The following is a 15,993-nucleotide window of genomic DNA, read 5'->3' as shown; positions in this document are numbered from 1 at the left end:
GCCCTGCCCCGCCCGCCAGCACTCACCTGGATGAGGTTGAGCACCTTGTCGTGCACGATGGTGGGGGGGTTGTTCTTGGGCAGGATGGTCCTCACCAGCACGCCCTCCACGAAGTCCTGGCTGGCCACCAGCACGTGGAAGCGGTGCCCACAGTTCTTGACACACGTTTCCAAGACCTGGAGGCCAGGAGGTGCCCGTGAGCACCTGTCAGAGGAGGGGAGCACCCAGGCCCCGCCCCACCACCACACTCTGCTTATGTCCCAGAGTGCATGGGGCTTCCTGAGGTGAGACCCAGCACTCGGAGAAGCAGGGACGATGTGGCATCCGGGCTGGCTTACTGGGTGGGCAGAGGTCGGTGTGCTGGCCAGAGGCCCTTCGCTAAGTGGCCTCGGTACCCACAGAACCCTGTCCTAGGCTCTTTCTGAGCTGAGTACAGTCTGGAGGGAGGTGGCTCTCCAGGTGGAAACCAAAGAGGACTTTCTGTCAGGTGGTGACCCTGTGGCGGAGGAAAGGTGGCAAGCTTCCCTCCAAGTGTCTTCTTCCTATTCATGGCAGCAGCTGCCTTTACCTTTTGGCATAGGGGATTCACCTGGACATAACGCTGCTGTGGCGGAGGCTGGCACAGAGCTCTCAGCCCCACTCCTAGCAAACCCACCCCGACAACCAGGATGCCCACTCATGCCTAGATCGTCCTGTTGGGGGTAAGGGCTGTCCTCAGCCACCGGCATTTGTTGTGTGTTCATTTTTCAGGTGGGATGTCCAAGTGCCAATCAGCACCCACCTGCACCTGCCAGGCTTCCTGCCCCGAAGTGTGGGCTCTCCCGCAGGCCCTCTGGCCCGGGCTCTCCACGGCTGGTTCCGAGGGACAGGGCCTCGGTGTGCCTGCTCGCTCACCAGCCAGTAGGTTGGAAAGAACTTTCCCCCAATGGCCTCTCCTGCCACTCTGTGCCCGCCAGCAGTGTAGTCAGGACAGCACTTTGCCCAGGACCCTTCCTTCCCAGCCCTTGGAAGAGGGGCCCCCGGTGGCTAGGAGTGCTGCTGGGCCCGGAGAGCCAACCCCAGTGGACCCTGGTCCGGCCATGGCCAGACAGCCAAATGGGGCACTTACCGTGAGAGCCAGCATCACCTCGTGGAAGTTCTTATTCCCCGTGATTCTCTTTTTTATTGCTCGAAAGGCATCTTTGGGACTGGACAGAGGAAAAAAGGAGGGATGGGCTGAGTCAGGGGCCTGAGATCAGGAGCTCTGGAGACGGGACAGCTCCTGTGAACTGCCTCCCTGTTCCTGTCCATTTTCTGTGTCCAGGCTCTAATCACATCACACCACCTGCCCCCCCAGAGTCCTCGGGTAGATCACCAGTATCCATGGCAATGACTCTCAGTGTGTGGTCCCCAGACCTCCTGAGGGGGGGCATGTGAGTGTTGGTTAAAAACACAGAACCTTGGACCCCACTCTCAACCCCTGAACCAAATGCTATGGGGATGTAGGTGCTCACCACGCCCCAGGGGCTTGTGGTGCAGACTGAAGTGAAGAACCCGTGACTGTAGGCAGAGTCCTAATGCCCGTCCTGCCAGCTCCTCTGCCCGTCCATCCTTCCCCTCACGCCAGGTGCTGGGGACACACTGGTGAACAAGACCAGGCGGCCCTGCTCCACAGAAGGTCACATGTTCTGTGGAGCCTGGTGCAGGTGGGCAATGAATGGGTACCGTGGTAGAGTGAGTGGGTGTGCGAGGGGTCAGGAAGTATTCTCCGAGGAGCTGGCACTACAGCTGAGTGAGAAGGACGAGAGGGAGCCTGCTGTGGGAAGCAGGGTAGTGGGTGAGACAGAAGCAAGAGCCTGGACCAGGGCCCGGGGGTGGGAGGCAGGAAAGATGGGCCCCGAGTGCGGGGAGGGTAAAGGGAGGGGCCGAGACACAGTAGGAGGGTAGATGCACCTCCATGCAGAGGGCGCCTGAAGACCTTGGTGGCAGCTCTCCCTGTCCCATCTGTAATTTCCTACCACCCCCATGCCTCATCCCTGCTCCCTGCCCCTCAGCCCTGAACAGGTGACATCGATATATTGCCCAGACTGACCACTCTTCCCTAAAAGCCCTTATGGCTCCCAACTCCAGAGCTACAATGCTGTCGCCGTACTCCACCTCCCTGCGTGCACGGCCACGCGGCTAGAGGCCTCCTAGAGGGCAGGGACGGCATCCTCCTTGACGCCCAACTCCCCAGGGCCCAGCTCGCTGCAGAGGCTGTGGGAGCATGGGCAAGGGGCTGTGAGGGCCTGTCCTGCTGTCTGACCAGGCGTCTGTCTGCCTCTCAGTGCTGACCAGTTCGGGGGAAGTCAGGGTCACCCATCAGGAGAGGAGGCGGCAGGAAAGCCTTCCTGGGAACGAATTCCATGAGGAACTGAGCGCGCAGGCCTGTCAGGCAGTGACAGAGGACCCTCGGGTGGTGGGGCCCATCCCAAAAGCGTGAGGCAATTTGCAACCCAATACCCAGGCGCAGCTCCTCGCCTCAGGCTCCTCCTTGGGGGAAGCTGGTGCCCGCTCCTGGCGGGCCGCTCACCTGTGGCCACCTCAGCTCCAAAGGAACCTGTCCCCACTACTCACAGAGTGGTCCAGAGAAAGGGCATGGCGCTGGGATCAGAAGTTCTGGTGTGCGTGCCCTAGCTGCGGGCCTACTGTGTGCCCAGTACTTTGCTAGGAGCCCAGAGTGGATGACTAAGGAGGCCACTACCCAAGGAGGAGTGGGCAAGAGACTGAAGTTTAGACGCCAAGCTCAGGGAGGCGAGGGTCACGCCCGCTTTGCTCGCTGCTGGGTCCCCAGGCCTCCTGCAGAGCCTGGAACACAGGTGCTCAAGTCGACAGCATGCACCTGAGGGTGCGCATCTGCGCCCTTCTCAGTCTGCAAGGACCCTGCCATGATGTCAGCTCTCCCGACTGGTCTTGATTGCCCGATGCAGTCGCCCACAGCCTCTCTTGGGCTCCGAGCTGGGTGCCCCTGCCCGCTCCCCGCCTGCCCCCCTATCACACAGCGTGGCCAGGCTGAGCACCTCTCACAGGACAACTGGACTCCCCATGAAGAAAGAGGGAAATGAGATCCTGCTCCAACTGCTGACCCTGATGTTCCACAACAGAGGCCGCGCCTGGCTGCCCTTCCTGCTGGGTGCTCACCACACCTCTCCCCACCCTTCCTGGATTTTTCTGAGGATGGTGAACGCAGGATCCCTGCTCTGCTCCCCTCAGGGCCTTGGGCTTATGGCTACAAGGACTGGAAAGAGTTAAAGTGACTTGCTCAGGTCCACAGCTGGTCAGTGCAGGCGAGTCAGAGACCAGGGGACAGCACCGTGGTGTCCCCCAGCCCCCGTAGTGCAAGCTCGGCAGGGCTCCTGGGCGCTGAGCGGGACACCGTGGCCCGCACACCGAAAATGCTCGGCCACGGCTAACTCAGCTCTGCGTCATCTTCACTGCCCTCCCCATGATCCCGAGCCTCCCTGTGGTTTCACACGTCAAGGAAATGGAAGTCTGTTCTTGCTCGCTGAGAAAGCCGGAGTCCCTAACACACTCCAGCCCACAGAACGCAGAGAGGTACGGGGGCCGCCTCCTAATCTGAGCTGCCAGCTGGCCCTGTCCTGGGAAGACGCTGCCCAGGTGACGTCTTAGGAAGACCTGCCCGGCTGGGGTGCTGCTGAAAGGCTGCATGGGCAGGAGGCAGCTGATTTATGTTTCTCTCTCCCCCTCCCGCCCTCTCCCTTTCTCTCTCTCTCAAATTAACAAAAACATTATTTTTGTTAATGGGCGGGAGCGTCCGGGGCCACGGGCCAGCCACACACCGGCGTCTCCAGGCCTCTCACCCATCTGCCGAGAGGGCTGACAGGACCGTGGCTCCAAAATGCATGTTCCTGCCTGGGGTGGGGCTCAGATGACCGCTGCAGCCCTCCTGGCCCCGAGGGGCACACAGGGGTCTGCCTTTGTGCACAGAGGTGGTGGGATGGGGTGGGGGCTCTCGGGCCAGAGGTGGGGTGTGGCAGGGTCGACGCTGACTGTAGCTGGCTGTCCTGCCTGTGCCCCAGGCTTACCCTTCCTCCGTCTCGTTGATGATGTCGCAGATCTCCATGTTGAGGGCCCAGTCCTCGCTCTGCAGGGAGCCATCGGTAGCTTTCTCTGAGGAGAGGAAAGCACAAGTCACAAAGGCGTGTGGGGTCCCAGATGATAAACTCAAACTGTGGGGTGTGGTGTGGTGATGGAGGTAGGGCGGGAAGAGAGGAGAGGAGGGAGGACAGTGGATGCTGTCTGGGAACCTAAGATGGGCCAGGCGCTGTGTAAGCTATGCCACCGACATTGTCCCATTTTGTCACTTAATTCTTATTAGAAGCCACACTGGGCTGGGAGTGCGCCGTCCTGTGATGGCTGAGAAGCCGTGGCTCAGAGCACTGAACGGGTGAGCAGGTACTCGAATCCAGCAGCACTGGCTTCAGAGTGCTTGTTTTTCACGTGAAAATACAGAGTTGCTGTTTTTTTCTTAAATAATGTTTTCGTTAATTTGAGAGAGAGAGAAAGGGAAAGGGAGGGAGGGGGAGAGAGAAACCTCAATCAGCTGCCTCCTGCATGCCCTCCATTGGGGATTGAGCCCACAACCTGGGCAAGTGCCCTGGCCAGGAATTGAACTGGTGGCCTTTTGGTGCAGGGGATGATGCTCAACCAACTGAGCCACACTGGCCAGGGCAATATGGAGTGTTTTGTTTTGTTTTTATAAATAAACTATTTTTAATCACAGGAACGATGATGGGAGGACACTCACACATGTTCTTTAAGAAGTGAAGTGCTGTCCCTCCACTCGAACACGCCACCCCTCTAGATTCTTCTCACACCGCGCAGTTTTTAAATAAGTTCCACCACAGCGCGCATGGATGGTTTGTCTGCTGCCCTTTTCAGGCCACATTCCATCATGCACATACCCCTGGCTGGTACGTCAGGCACACACATGCACTTCTACCATATGTAAGTGTGTGACAAAACAGGACTTCATCAGCACTTTAAGGTTCAGGCACCAGGGCCGTCTCTCTGGCTTCCAGACCCTGGCTCCAGGCGTGAGTGCTCACACCCCGCCGGGCTCCTGTGCCCGCTGGCCCCGCACTGTCAGCCAGCTCTCACCGACCAGGAGTGCTCGATGACCGGCACGGGGAACGTGATGTGACGGCACAACCGTCCTGCAAGGGAGGCGCGCATCACCCTGTTCACAGGGACAGACAGACTCGGGGGGCTGCACAGCGGCGGAAGCGTCAGGCCTGCTCACGCGCTGGGGATGCAATGGCGGACCAGATGGACATGGCCCCAACCCTACGGCGCCCAAAGAGGCTGGGGCTCTGAGCCCAGGCCTGTCAGGACAGAGCGGGCTGTCTCGGTGTGACTGGGAAGGCCCTGTTCCAGCCAGGCAGGCAGGCCCATCCCATCCTGTAGGGCAATCCCTGCGCTGGGCCCGCACAGCCAGCTTCCTGTAACTGGCTTCTGTGACCTTGGTTTTGAAACTGGCCTGACTTCATTCCACCCTGAGTCCTACCTTGGGCCCTGCAGCCAGATGGATGCCAGGACGGCCCAGGACACATGCCGGGCAGCTGAGGCATCCAGGTAGGGACCCAGCGGCAGGGAGGGGTTGCTGTATTCCCTGGATTATGGCTGGGGGAGGGATGAGGAAGGGCTGCCTTTAAAAGGGGTGAGAGATGGACTTGTTCACCCTACAATTTTGTGGAGTTTGGCTTCTTTGCGTCACACTCTCCACCCTTGGGGATTCACACACTTAATGAGCTAATGGGAAGAACCAAGAGTGGACAAGCACCCTCTGAGCAGAGGGTGGACCTACTCTGGGGCTTAGGGGGCAGTGGCTAATCACCATGCAGAACCTGCCCCCTCAGAAGCCACGTCTCAGTGACCCGCCACAGGCCAGAAGGATTAGTCACCCTCCGGATTACTCTGACTGGCACATCCAGCTCCTGACTCCCATCCTCCCATCTCCTCACCCGCCCTCCTCCACTGCCCAGCCGGCCTCCACCCGCTGCTCTCGACCACTGCCTCAGCTCCTCCTGCCTCGCTCCTCCCGTCCATTCTCCCTGCTGCCCACACTAAACTTTCTGATCCTTGAAAGTGATTGTGTCCGTCTGGGCCCCAAATCCTTCAAAGGCCCTGAGCCCTCAGCCAGGCCTCCAGGCCCTTCGACAACAGCAACGCTTTACTTCCCAAGTTATACACTCCGCAACACCCAGCACAGTCAGCTGCTTCCATACGTGTGACTGATCCTCACACGTGTAAGGTGCACATTACCGCCTCCACCAACTGATGAGGAAACGGAGGTGCACGGCTGTGCCAGGTGGTCAGGGAGGAGCGGCCACGGATGCCACGGGCCCGTCTCGCTCAGGGGTCGGGAGCTCTGCTGTCCCAGAGGGCTCCCTGGACCACGCAGGCACCTGCTCCTCCTCCCGGACCCCTGGCTCCACCAGCAAGCCTGGAAGTAGCTCCTCTATCAGATCCCTTACAACCCCAGCGACCCCTGAACATGATGGACACCCCTCTTCTCCCAGGGGAGAGGGCATGGGTTTAGAAGGGGTTACAGGGGCAGCTGGGATATCTGTCAGGATGCCATCCTGAGGAATCAAGGTGAGTGCAGAGGGACCTCGAGCACGAGTCTGAGCACAGCTGGCAAACTCTTTAATCCTCAGTGCCAGCACTGGGCAGAGCCATTCAGAGGATGGAGTGGTTTTGGGGGGGGATGGAGAAAAAAGGGGAGTTTCAGGCAGACTAAACAGGAAGGGGGGAGGAAGAGGAGAGAGACAGGCCCATCTGAACAATTTCAGCAGATGAGGGGGTGCCCAGATCAGGCCCGGCCCTTCCACCACTCGCCACCTTCCTCCTTCCCTTCAGGTCTGGGAGTGGACAGGACTGGGGAGACTTCCTGAATAAAGATTCCATGAGTTGGTGTGTTCCATTAAGGGCAGAAATTTAAACCCACAGGAACCTGGGGATATCTGTTTTGTTTCTGTGTTTAACCACAAAAGTAACTCAGCTAGCTATTTCAAGAAGGGGGAATAGGAACATGGACAATGGTGACTAGTTCCCAGAGAGTGACAGCTGACTTCTGACCTGAACTGTTGGTGGCAACCTCCGCAGGCCCCGGTAGCAATTCCGCTCTTGTCCCAGCTCCGGAGGAGGCCAGGCCCCGCAAGCCTCCACCAGCCGCTAGGCCGCATGTTGTCTAGGACTGGCTGGCCTGTCTGTCTGCTCAGTAGCCTGTCCCCTCCATGCTGGGCCTGGTCAGACACGTCTCCCGGCACCGCCTGACACCGTGGCAAGCGCAGGCAGGTGGGGCAGCAGCACAGGCTTGGAGCGGGACAAGTCTGGCCCCACCTGGTCACTCAGAGACCATGGGCAAGGACCCAAGCCCTCTAAGTGTCCCTTTTCTCATCTGTCAAACCAAGATAAGGCTGTCGGCTTTGTGGACATTGACTTATCAGCCAGACAATGTCAGGGAAGGAGCAGTGACCAATAGCCGCGAGGCACCATGACCTGACTTGGGCTGAGAGCAGGAAAGAGTGGCCACTAAAGACACGTCCTCACCCACCTTATGTGGGGGGCGGGAGGGCAGGTGATGCTCAGTGCCCGGGAGGGGAGGGGGGCAAACCCGGGCCTGTGTGGCCCTAAACTCGTACACTCTCACCCTGCTCTGCCTGGAGGATGTCTCTTCTGCCTTGGGTGGGCGCTGAGCTCTTGGGGACATCTCTCTCTCACCAGCCCTATTCTCTGGTGGGGCAGAGAATAGGGGTTCGGTCAATGTTTGTAGAAGGGCATGCTGAGCCTCCAGATGGCCTCGCTGCTCCAGGTCAATGCTGAGTCCCCTCCCCACCCCCACCCTGGATAGTGCTCTCTGCTCCACTGACCCTAAGCTCCCCCTTTCCACTCCTGAACCCCTTGATACTGGGATGTTTCTTACAAAGGATGACCTATCAGAGCTCAGTTGGCAGCTTTTTCTTTTTACACTCCATGACGTCTTACATTCAATGACATAGGGTCTGTAAATAGCAAGGGAATGCCTTAAAGGCCCATGTGGAAAGCAGACCTAGTCCCACCAGTTCTCTGACCAGGGGACAGGGACAGACCGGGAGCTGGTTGACCAGGTGGAGAAAACAGCTGCATGCTGCACAGCTCTGGGCGGCTCCCACAGGCCCTCGCCTGAGAGCCCGCTCCGATGACTGGCGCCCCGCGAGCACACGCACAGTCATTTCCTTGTTAGTCATTTCACATTTACTGATGCCATTTTTCCAGCGTAAAAGTCACCTACTCATATCACTCAAAAGGACCCACAGTGACCCTCTGTGAAGATTTCCATCTAGTCTTGACTGTTTTCAGGCTCTAAAAACACATCGGTACAAGTTTTAAAAGTGTATAATAGTATTATGGTTATGGCTTGTTTGTATTAAAATAATAACCCTATTCTATAACTTTTAGACACACACTGAAATATTGATGAATGAAATATGATGTTTGAAATTTGCTCTAACACCCCTCTGTTTACTTTCCCACCCTCCATCTGCCTCCGCCCGAGTGTCTCTTAGCCCCTCCACTCTGGCATCTGCCTTCTGCATGCCTTCTTCCTGCCATCTGTTCCCCTCTCTGCCCTCCCCCTACGCTCCCTGCGCTGCTGTTGTATGTCCACTTCTGTGCCAGGTGCTGGAGGAGCAAAGATGGAGAACAGAATCCCAGCCCTTGAGGTGGTTCTGGTGGTCAGGGTAACAGCTGGACAACAGCTGGACAACCATTCTCAGTGCAAAATGGACAAGCGAGAGGACGGAAGCCAGTTCGGGGTCCTGTGGAGCTGCGAGGAGGGCGAGCAGCGGTGTGGGCACTGGAAGGTTCAGCAGGAGGTGCTGTGGGAGTGAGCGCAGAGCATGAGCTCCAGGCCTGGAAGGTGGAAGAGAGGCATGGGCTGAGTGAATGAATCAAGGATGAATCAACAAGGACGGTGGGAAGAAGGAGGGCTTGAGGGACTGGGAGAGTGACCTGAGGGAGGCTGGAGGTCCCAGGAGCAGTGAGGCAGCCAGGGGAGAAGGGAGTGGCTGCTGAGGCAGAGGGACAGACCAACCTCAGGCTGGAAGGAGGGACTCAGGCAGGCAGCCACACCAAGCCCCACAGCGGCAGCCGCCTTCCTGGCCTACCCGAGAGCCGTCCGTTCCTTCTCACTGCCCAAAGCAGCGATCTCATACCCTGGGTGCCTGGTCCAGAAGTGGGCAAGCGGCCGGTTCTGATCCCTGGGGAGTAAGGGGACATCTGCTGGGCGGCACTGCTGAGAGGCACTGCTGGGACACAGGGCACAGCCCAGGAGGGAAAGCCGTTTCTTCCCCCTCCTTCCTTCCTTTTGTGGGAGGCTAGCATGGGAGCATGGTGCATGGAATGTGAGCCTGGAAGGTGGCTAGCTCAGATAAAAAACAACAACATGCTAAGGACAGAGAAAGAGCCTGGATGTTAAAGACATCATTGACTGTCGCACCGACCCTGAAACCACCCGCCTTCAGACTTCTTGTTAGGCAAGCATCGCGAGTGGTGGTGGGCTCGGCCTATGGTGGCTGGGTCCCTGTCACCTGCAGCCGAGGTCCCTTGATTGACAGCCTCGTGGTGCCCTGGCTTCCCCACGGGACTGCTGCATTCTGGAATCAGAGCTACCCTGGGCCTCACAAGCGCCTATTGGCCAGACGCTGGGTGGAGACCCAGCCCAGCCCTTCTCCCCACTTCCTCCTCTCACCCTGGCCTTCAGCCTGTCAGTCCTACTCCTTCAGGCTTCTGTGCTCCTTCCAGGAATGTGCTCCTCCCTCCCCACCCCTCCATCTCACCTCGAGCTCCTAAGCCCAGCTCAAGGTGGATCTCTCCCTGTGGAGCCTGCCCTGACCCCACAGGGCTGCTCCTTCACTCCGGGCCGGCAGCATTTCGCACAGACCACAGCGACAAGCTCTGTTTAGTGGAGTTGGTAAAATACCTCTATAGTACTGATTTCTTTGTCTCTCCCATTGGGCTGTGAGCTCAAGGATGGAAATTATAGCTCATGAATCACCAAATTCTCTACACTAGTCGGGACCAGGCGTGTGACAAACCTGCAGTAAATGTTTGCTAAATGACTGAATGACGGATGAAGCCATGTTCACCAGCACAAGAAACCTTTATAACACTTTAATTTAAATGAAATACCCCCATATTTTGGCCCCCATTGATTGCTTAATAGCTTATGTGCAGAAACCACATCTTTCTTCAGATGGGCAGCCCTTCCTGATCTGCCCCCATGCTAATATCCTCTTCCTGTGAATACTGCACCAGGACCTGCTCTCTAGAGCCTTCCCACTCTGACCGATCCCGCTGGGACGCAGGCCAGCTGGCCCTCCATCCAGAAACGTGGTGTGGGAACTGGCTTACCTGCTCACGCTGGAATGGTATTGTAACAGGGCACCTGGAACTATATTAGATATTCATTAACCCCACCGCACAGTGGGGACTCCCAGAGTCTGTGGTGAAGATACTTTCCCTTGGTCCATGGTGTTCAGCTTTTCTTTTCTTTTTAAAAAAATATATTTTATTGATTTCTTACAGAGAGGAAGGGAGAGAGAGTTAGAAACATCGATGAGAGAGAAACATCTATCAGCTGCCTCCTGTACACCTCCTACTGGGGATGTGCCCACAACCAAGGTACATGCCCTTGACCGGAATCGAACCTGGGACCTTTCAGTCCCAGGCCGACGCTCTATCCACTGAGCCAAACCAGTCAGGGCGGTGTTCAGCTTTTCTAGTCTCCTCGCAGCTAGGAGTGGCCCTGTGACCTGTGACCCTATTCTGGCCCCTGAGACACACGTGGAATTCTCTTGGGCAGCTGCAGCTGGGACCTTGCCTGCTTCTTGCTCTGGGAGGCAGCACCAGGATGAAACCATGTGCAAAAGGTGGGTGGAGGGGGGGAGGGGAGAGGGGAAACATAGAACCATCATGAACAGACTCATTCTGGATAGACCCAGACATTTTCACTCAAAAGGAAATCCAGCAGGTCCCTTTCAGTTCTATGGGGAAGCAATGAGGTAGCAAAGTTGGGGTGTGGGATCTGGCCACAGACACATCCTAGTTCAAGTCCTCACCAGGGGTGTGCTGCGAGTCAATCCTCTGGGCCTCACTTCCTCCTCTGCGGCATGGAACTAACTACGCACTCACCTTGCAGGGCTGTGTGAGCGCGAATGAAAGAATGCACTTTAAACGCCTGCTATCCTATCTAGCACACAGCAAGCACTAAAACATTTTTGACTACAAATGCAGATCCTCCTCCCCCCCGCCCCCCGCCCCAGCAAAACTATCTTGAAGCCAACTTTTCAAATGAATATCCCTTTCCAGACTGAGCTTGGAAAGTTGCACCGGTTTCCTAAATTGCTGAGCAGTCTTTCTTCAAAACCCTGGCTGCCTCTCCCCTGCCATTTTGTGACCACAGGCTGCAAGAGGAACCCTAAAATACTCTACAGAAGACAGCCCACAATGTCAAAGTTGATATAACAACTATAGTACCCAAATGAAAAATATCTCAGTTAGGTTAAGGAGTTTTTGTTTTTTTATTAATGTTTGGAGAGAGAGGAAGGGAGAGGGAGAGAGAGAGACATTGGTTCGAGAGTGAATATCGATTGGCTGTCTCCCACATGCCCCGCACTGGCGTTTGAGCCTGTAACCTGGGCACGTGCTCTGATCGGGAACTGAACCGGCAACCCTTCAGTACATGGGAGGACACCCAAGAACCAAGACACACCAGTCAGGGCAGGTGAAGGAGGGTTTTCAAAACCTATCAGATAAGAGAGAGCAAGGCTGTGAAGCAGAGGCTTGAAGTGGCTGGCCAAGGTGTATATGACATTCTTTTTTCCTCCCCCAACCAGTGTGTGAAAGATGTTAGTGGTCTGAAAGATGTTAGTGGTCTCTCTCTCTCTCTCTCTCTCTCTCTCTCTCTCTCTCTCTCTCTCTCTCTCTCTCTCTCTCTCTCTCTCTCTCTCTCACAGGGATTGGCTCATGTGATCAAGTCCAAAATCTACAAGTAGGCCTTCGGGCTGGAGACCCAGGGGACAGGCACAGCTCAGGTCCAAAGGTCGCCTGCTGACAGAATTCCCTCTTTGGGGGAGGCCAGTCTTTTTTCTATTAAGGCTTCCAACTAACCGACTGTGGCCCACCACTATAGAGGGTAATCTGCTTTCCTCAGCATTAATCTCATCTAAAAACTACCTTCACGGAAACATCTAGAATAAAGTTTGACCAAATATCTGGGTCCCATCACCCAGCTAAGTCGCGCATAAAGTTAACCACCCCAGGGGTTTACAGTAACCAATGCAAACAAGTTCCAATCCAACAGGGGACACCTCTGCCCGTCCTTCAGTTCTCCTTTAACTGTCAGCCTCCTGCGGTCTGGCTGGCCTCCCTGTCTCCCTCCCTTCCTTCCCTGCTCTACCTGCCCCACCAGGAGCGAAGCCCAGCGTGTCCTTGGGGCCTGCACAGCAGTTTGGCATGCTCCATCAGTTGCCAAGGTTCCCACAGTCCATCAAGGCATCAGTCCCTGGGAGGTTTTGTCACTTGCCTGGGGACACAGCTAGGAAGGGGTGGAGCTGGCATTTAAACCCAGATGTTCTGACATAGAAGTCCAAGTCCTGACCCTATTCAGACTGCCTATATCTGAAATATGCTACCCAGGATCATGTTAGATGGTCTCACGGGCACATTTAAAGACATTTGTAGAGTTAAATATTCAATTTATGTGCACTAGGAAAAGAGCACGAACTAGCTCATCCGAGTAATGATTTCATGGATATAATTACACAGGAAGAGGCTGAATTGAAAAAGGTGAGCCAACAAGAGGAAAACACCATGAAAATAAAACAGAAGGCAGCCCGGGGCAAATATAAAACACAAGGTGGTGCCCGAAGGAGGAGCCTGGAGAGCCTCGCCTGGCCCTGGGTAAGGAGGTAACGAGTTAACTGGTCCTGAATCTCCCTGCTGCTCATGGGTGATGGCCCCAAGCTAATTAGAAGACACTGAGGGATTTTGTTTTTCCCCCTAAAGTCAAAAGAGCGGAAATCCGGGACTTTACTCTTATTTCTTTGAGCTCAGTGAGGGAACAAAACCTATTCATCAGCTCCATCCACAGGGACAGTCAAAGGCTCCAATTCCCAAGTGAGAATCGTTCTCCCCACACCCTGAAACCTGACCTGTGAATGTGGCTGCCACCCAGCCAGTGACTGCTCTTTCCCGACACAGGCTGCACGAGAGTCAGGGCCCTGGGCTGGCACCCTGGCTCTGCCACTAACCCAGACTGTGCCCCAGCAATGAGGATCCACCAATGAAAACCACACTGGCTAACCATTGTGGACACGTATAGTCTGGCAGGCACCGTGCCAAATGCTTCACAACATGACAACACAACCCCGACTGATAGGTGCTATTATTATCCTTACTTTACAGGCAGGAAACTGAAGCACAGAGAGGTTAGGGAACTTGCCCCAAGTAGCAAAGCCGATGCAGTCTGAACCCGGACTCAGACCACCTGGTCTGACTCAAGAGCCCTTTCTCGACATCATTCCCTGTGACCCTGAAGACAGACTTTGGCTCTAACATGGATCCACTTAGAGATCAAGGAGTCAGAGCTTCCTGGCACGATGTGGGAAGGGGTAGAGATTCTGACTCAGGGGGCCCACAGCTGGAGTGACCTCAAGCATCCCTGATGTGGGCGCCCCAGGACCCCACTTTGAAGACACTGTTCTCCCAACATTCTGTCTCTGGCCAGCTGGCCTGACCCAGAGGCCTCCAAACTAGGAGCCCATGTGTCAAATTCGGTGTTTTTATAGGGCCAATCAATGTAAGAATGGTCTTTACACCTTTAAATGGTTGGAAAAAAATCCAGAGAATAATAATATTTCATGATATGAAAAGTACATGAAATTCAAATTTCAGTGTCCAAGGTTTGATCGGACACAGTCACGCTCACTCATGGACGGATGCGGCCGCCTCTGCTTCTGTAATATAACGGCAGAGTTGGGTAGTTGCAACAGAGGCCAAATGGTCCACAAAACCAGAAGTATTACTACTGATGCTTTACAGAAAGTCTGCAGAGACTGGCCTCGTCCCCCCCGCCAGCCAATGCAGGACTCCTCTTTACAGCCCCCCTTCCCTCTGGCCTCTGCTTTCACACCTCCAGGGCTGGGGAGCTCACTACCAAACAAGGCAGCCAGGTCCATCTCTGAAAGGTGGTAGGGACAGCTATCTGCGCTGGCACTGGACTCTCCCTGAGCCTTGTGGAATCAGCTCTATCATTCCTCCACAATGGCCAGCAGTTCCTCTCTTCCCTCTGGCATCAATCCTCCCCTGTCCTCACCTGTCCCCTCAGTTGTTCCGCACTGATCCCCTGGGGAACAGAGGGAGAACGGTGGGTGGCTCTGCTACTTTTCAGACAAGGGTGTGGGCGATGCAGAGGGAACGTGGCAGGAACAGAGCTGGAGCTGGACCCAGGGTTCCTGCCTCCCAGCCTGGTGGCCCCTCGACAACGTTGCCTGAGCGTCCAATTTGGTTTTTAGCTCATCACTCCCAAAATGGCATTCCAGAGGTATTCTCTCCCTAGTGGACATCTCTAGTCCCTTGTCCACGATTCCTTTTTGTGGCTCAGCTTTTGTGGCTCCGAGAGCAGCTCTCCCTGACCTTTCGCCTTCTCCCATCCACCCCAGGGTTCATCCTTAGGCTCTGAGATCTCCCATCACATCCAGCTACCCGTTCCCCTATCCCAGTGACTGGGGGCTGGTCCCCAGGGTTGCCCACATTTATAGTCGCTGCTGGTGTGTAGCTTGCTTTCATGAATCCGTTGGGTCTCTGGCTCAAAGACCCAGCGGTGAGGTGACAGCCAGAAATTGAAAATGGATTGGTGGGTTGCCTTCTGACATCTGTCTCTAAAAGGTGGCCAGTGAGTGTGTCCTCAGAGAGTATCTTGAAAAGGTTTTGAAATCCTTGGAAGAAGACAGCTGTGTCAACACTGCCTAGTCCTAGTTCTCCGGGATCCTTTCAGCCACAGCCTGCTGCTCCTGGGAAGCTCTCCTACTCTCAGGTGAGGGAGAGTGACCTGGAAACGTGTGTCAGAGCCAGGAAAGCTAGTCTGTAGGTAGAACAGTAACTGTGGATCTTGAAGGGTGGGGCTGATGTAAATTTCAACTAAGCAGTGGTCAGCCAGAGGCAGCGTGATGAGGGTGCGAGAAAGGAGCAGGGCTCTGCGTCCGGACTCCCACCCTGATGAGCTGTGAGGCCTTGGGCAGTGATACCTCCCCTTAGACTTGTGGTGAAAAGGGGAAAGATAGGCATATCTTGCAGGGCCACCAGGAAGAGTCATACCTAGGAGATTAGCATGGCATCTGGCACGTGATATTTGCTCACAAACTGTTACCTTCCTTTTCTCCTAACATAATGGGACAGTGCCCTGTTGGTGTGATGATGGTGGCAATAATACAAATGACACTGGTGAGAGCAAGAGCTACTGTTTCACGCACACCAGCAATCTCTCTACAGGGGGATGTCTCACTTCATTCTCACACCCACCCTGAGAGGTAGATGCTGGTATGACCACCATTCCACCGAGGAGGAAGCGGAAGCTCAGAGCGCAAAGGCAGACAGCGAGGGAGCCCAAGTGCTGGGGTGCTTTTGAGAGAGCACAAAAGTGATGGTTGGACTTGAAGGGGTCAGAGAAGACCTCTGGGGTAAGGTGGCGATGCCTGGGGCTTGAAGGGTGCACAGAGGGGCAGGCTGAGGGAGCAGCACCGGAGCTTTGTGAATGGTACCCCTGATGAACACCATTAGAACCACTGTGCTTGGGGATGCCAATTCTACGGGGCTCTACTCTCAACAGGGACGGAGTCGGCAGCCTTGAGATGATTTTACTCCTGCAGTTTGCAGAAATACAAGCAGCTAAAACTAGGTCACCAATAATCA

General features: G+C 55.6%; 1 protein-coding gene across 2 annotated transcripts in view; it reads right to left on the bottom strand.

Annotated features, from left to right (window-relative positions):
• The window catches only part of TOM1 (target of myb1 membrane trafficking protein), a 37,041-nt gene that overhangs the window by 18,323 nt on the left and 2,725 nt on the right, over window positions 1–15,993 (bottom strand). For both annotated transcript variants that reach the window (XM_080662455.1, XM_080662454.1), the window contains exons 2-4: window positions 4,065–4,149; window positions 1,109–1,187; window positions 27–176 (exon numbers count right to left, since the gene is read on the bottom strand). In XM_080662455.1, coding sequence (XP_080518581.1) covers window positions 27–176; window positions 1,109–1,187; window positions 4,065–4,149 — 314 coding nt within the window. The remainder of the gene's footprint in view (window positions 1–26; window positions 177–1,108; window positions 1,188–4,064; window positions 4,150–15,993) is intronic.

Source organism: Plecotus auritus (genome assembly GCF_963455305.1).
Source record: "Plecotus auritus genome assembly, chromosome: 3".
Classification (NCBI taxonomy): Eukaryota; Metazoa; Chordata; class Mammalia; order Chiroptera; family Vespertilionidae; genus Plecotus; species Plecotus auritus.
The sequence above is the reverse complement of the archived record's forward strand: the minus strand, read 5'-3'. Positions and strand labels throughout refer to the sequence as shown.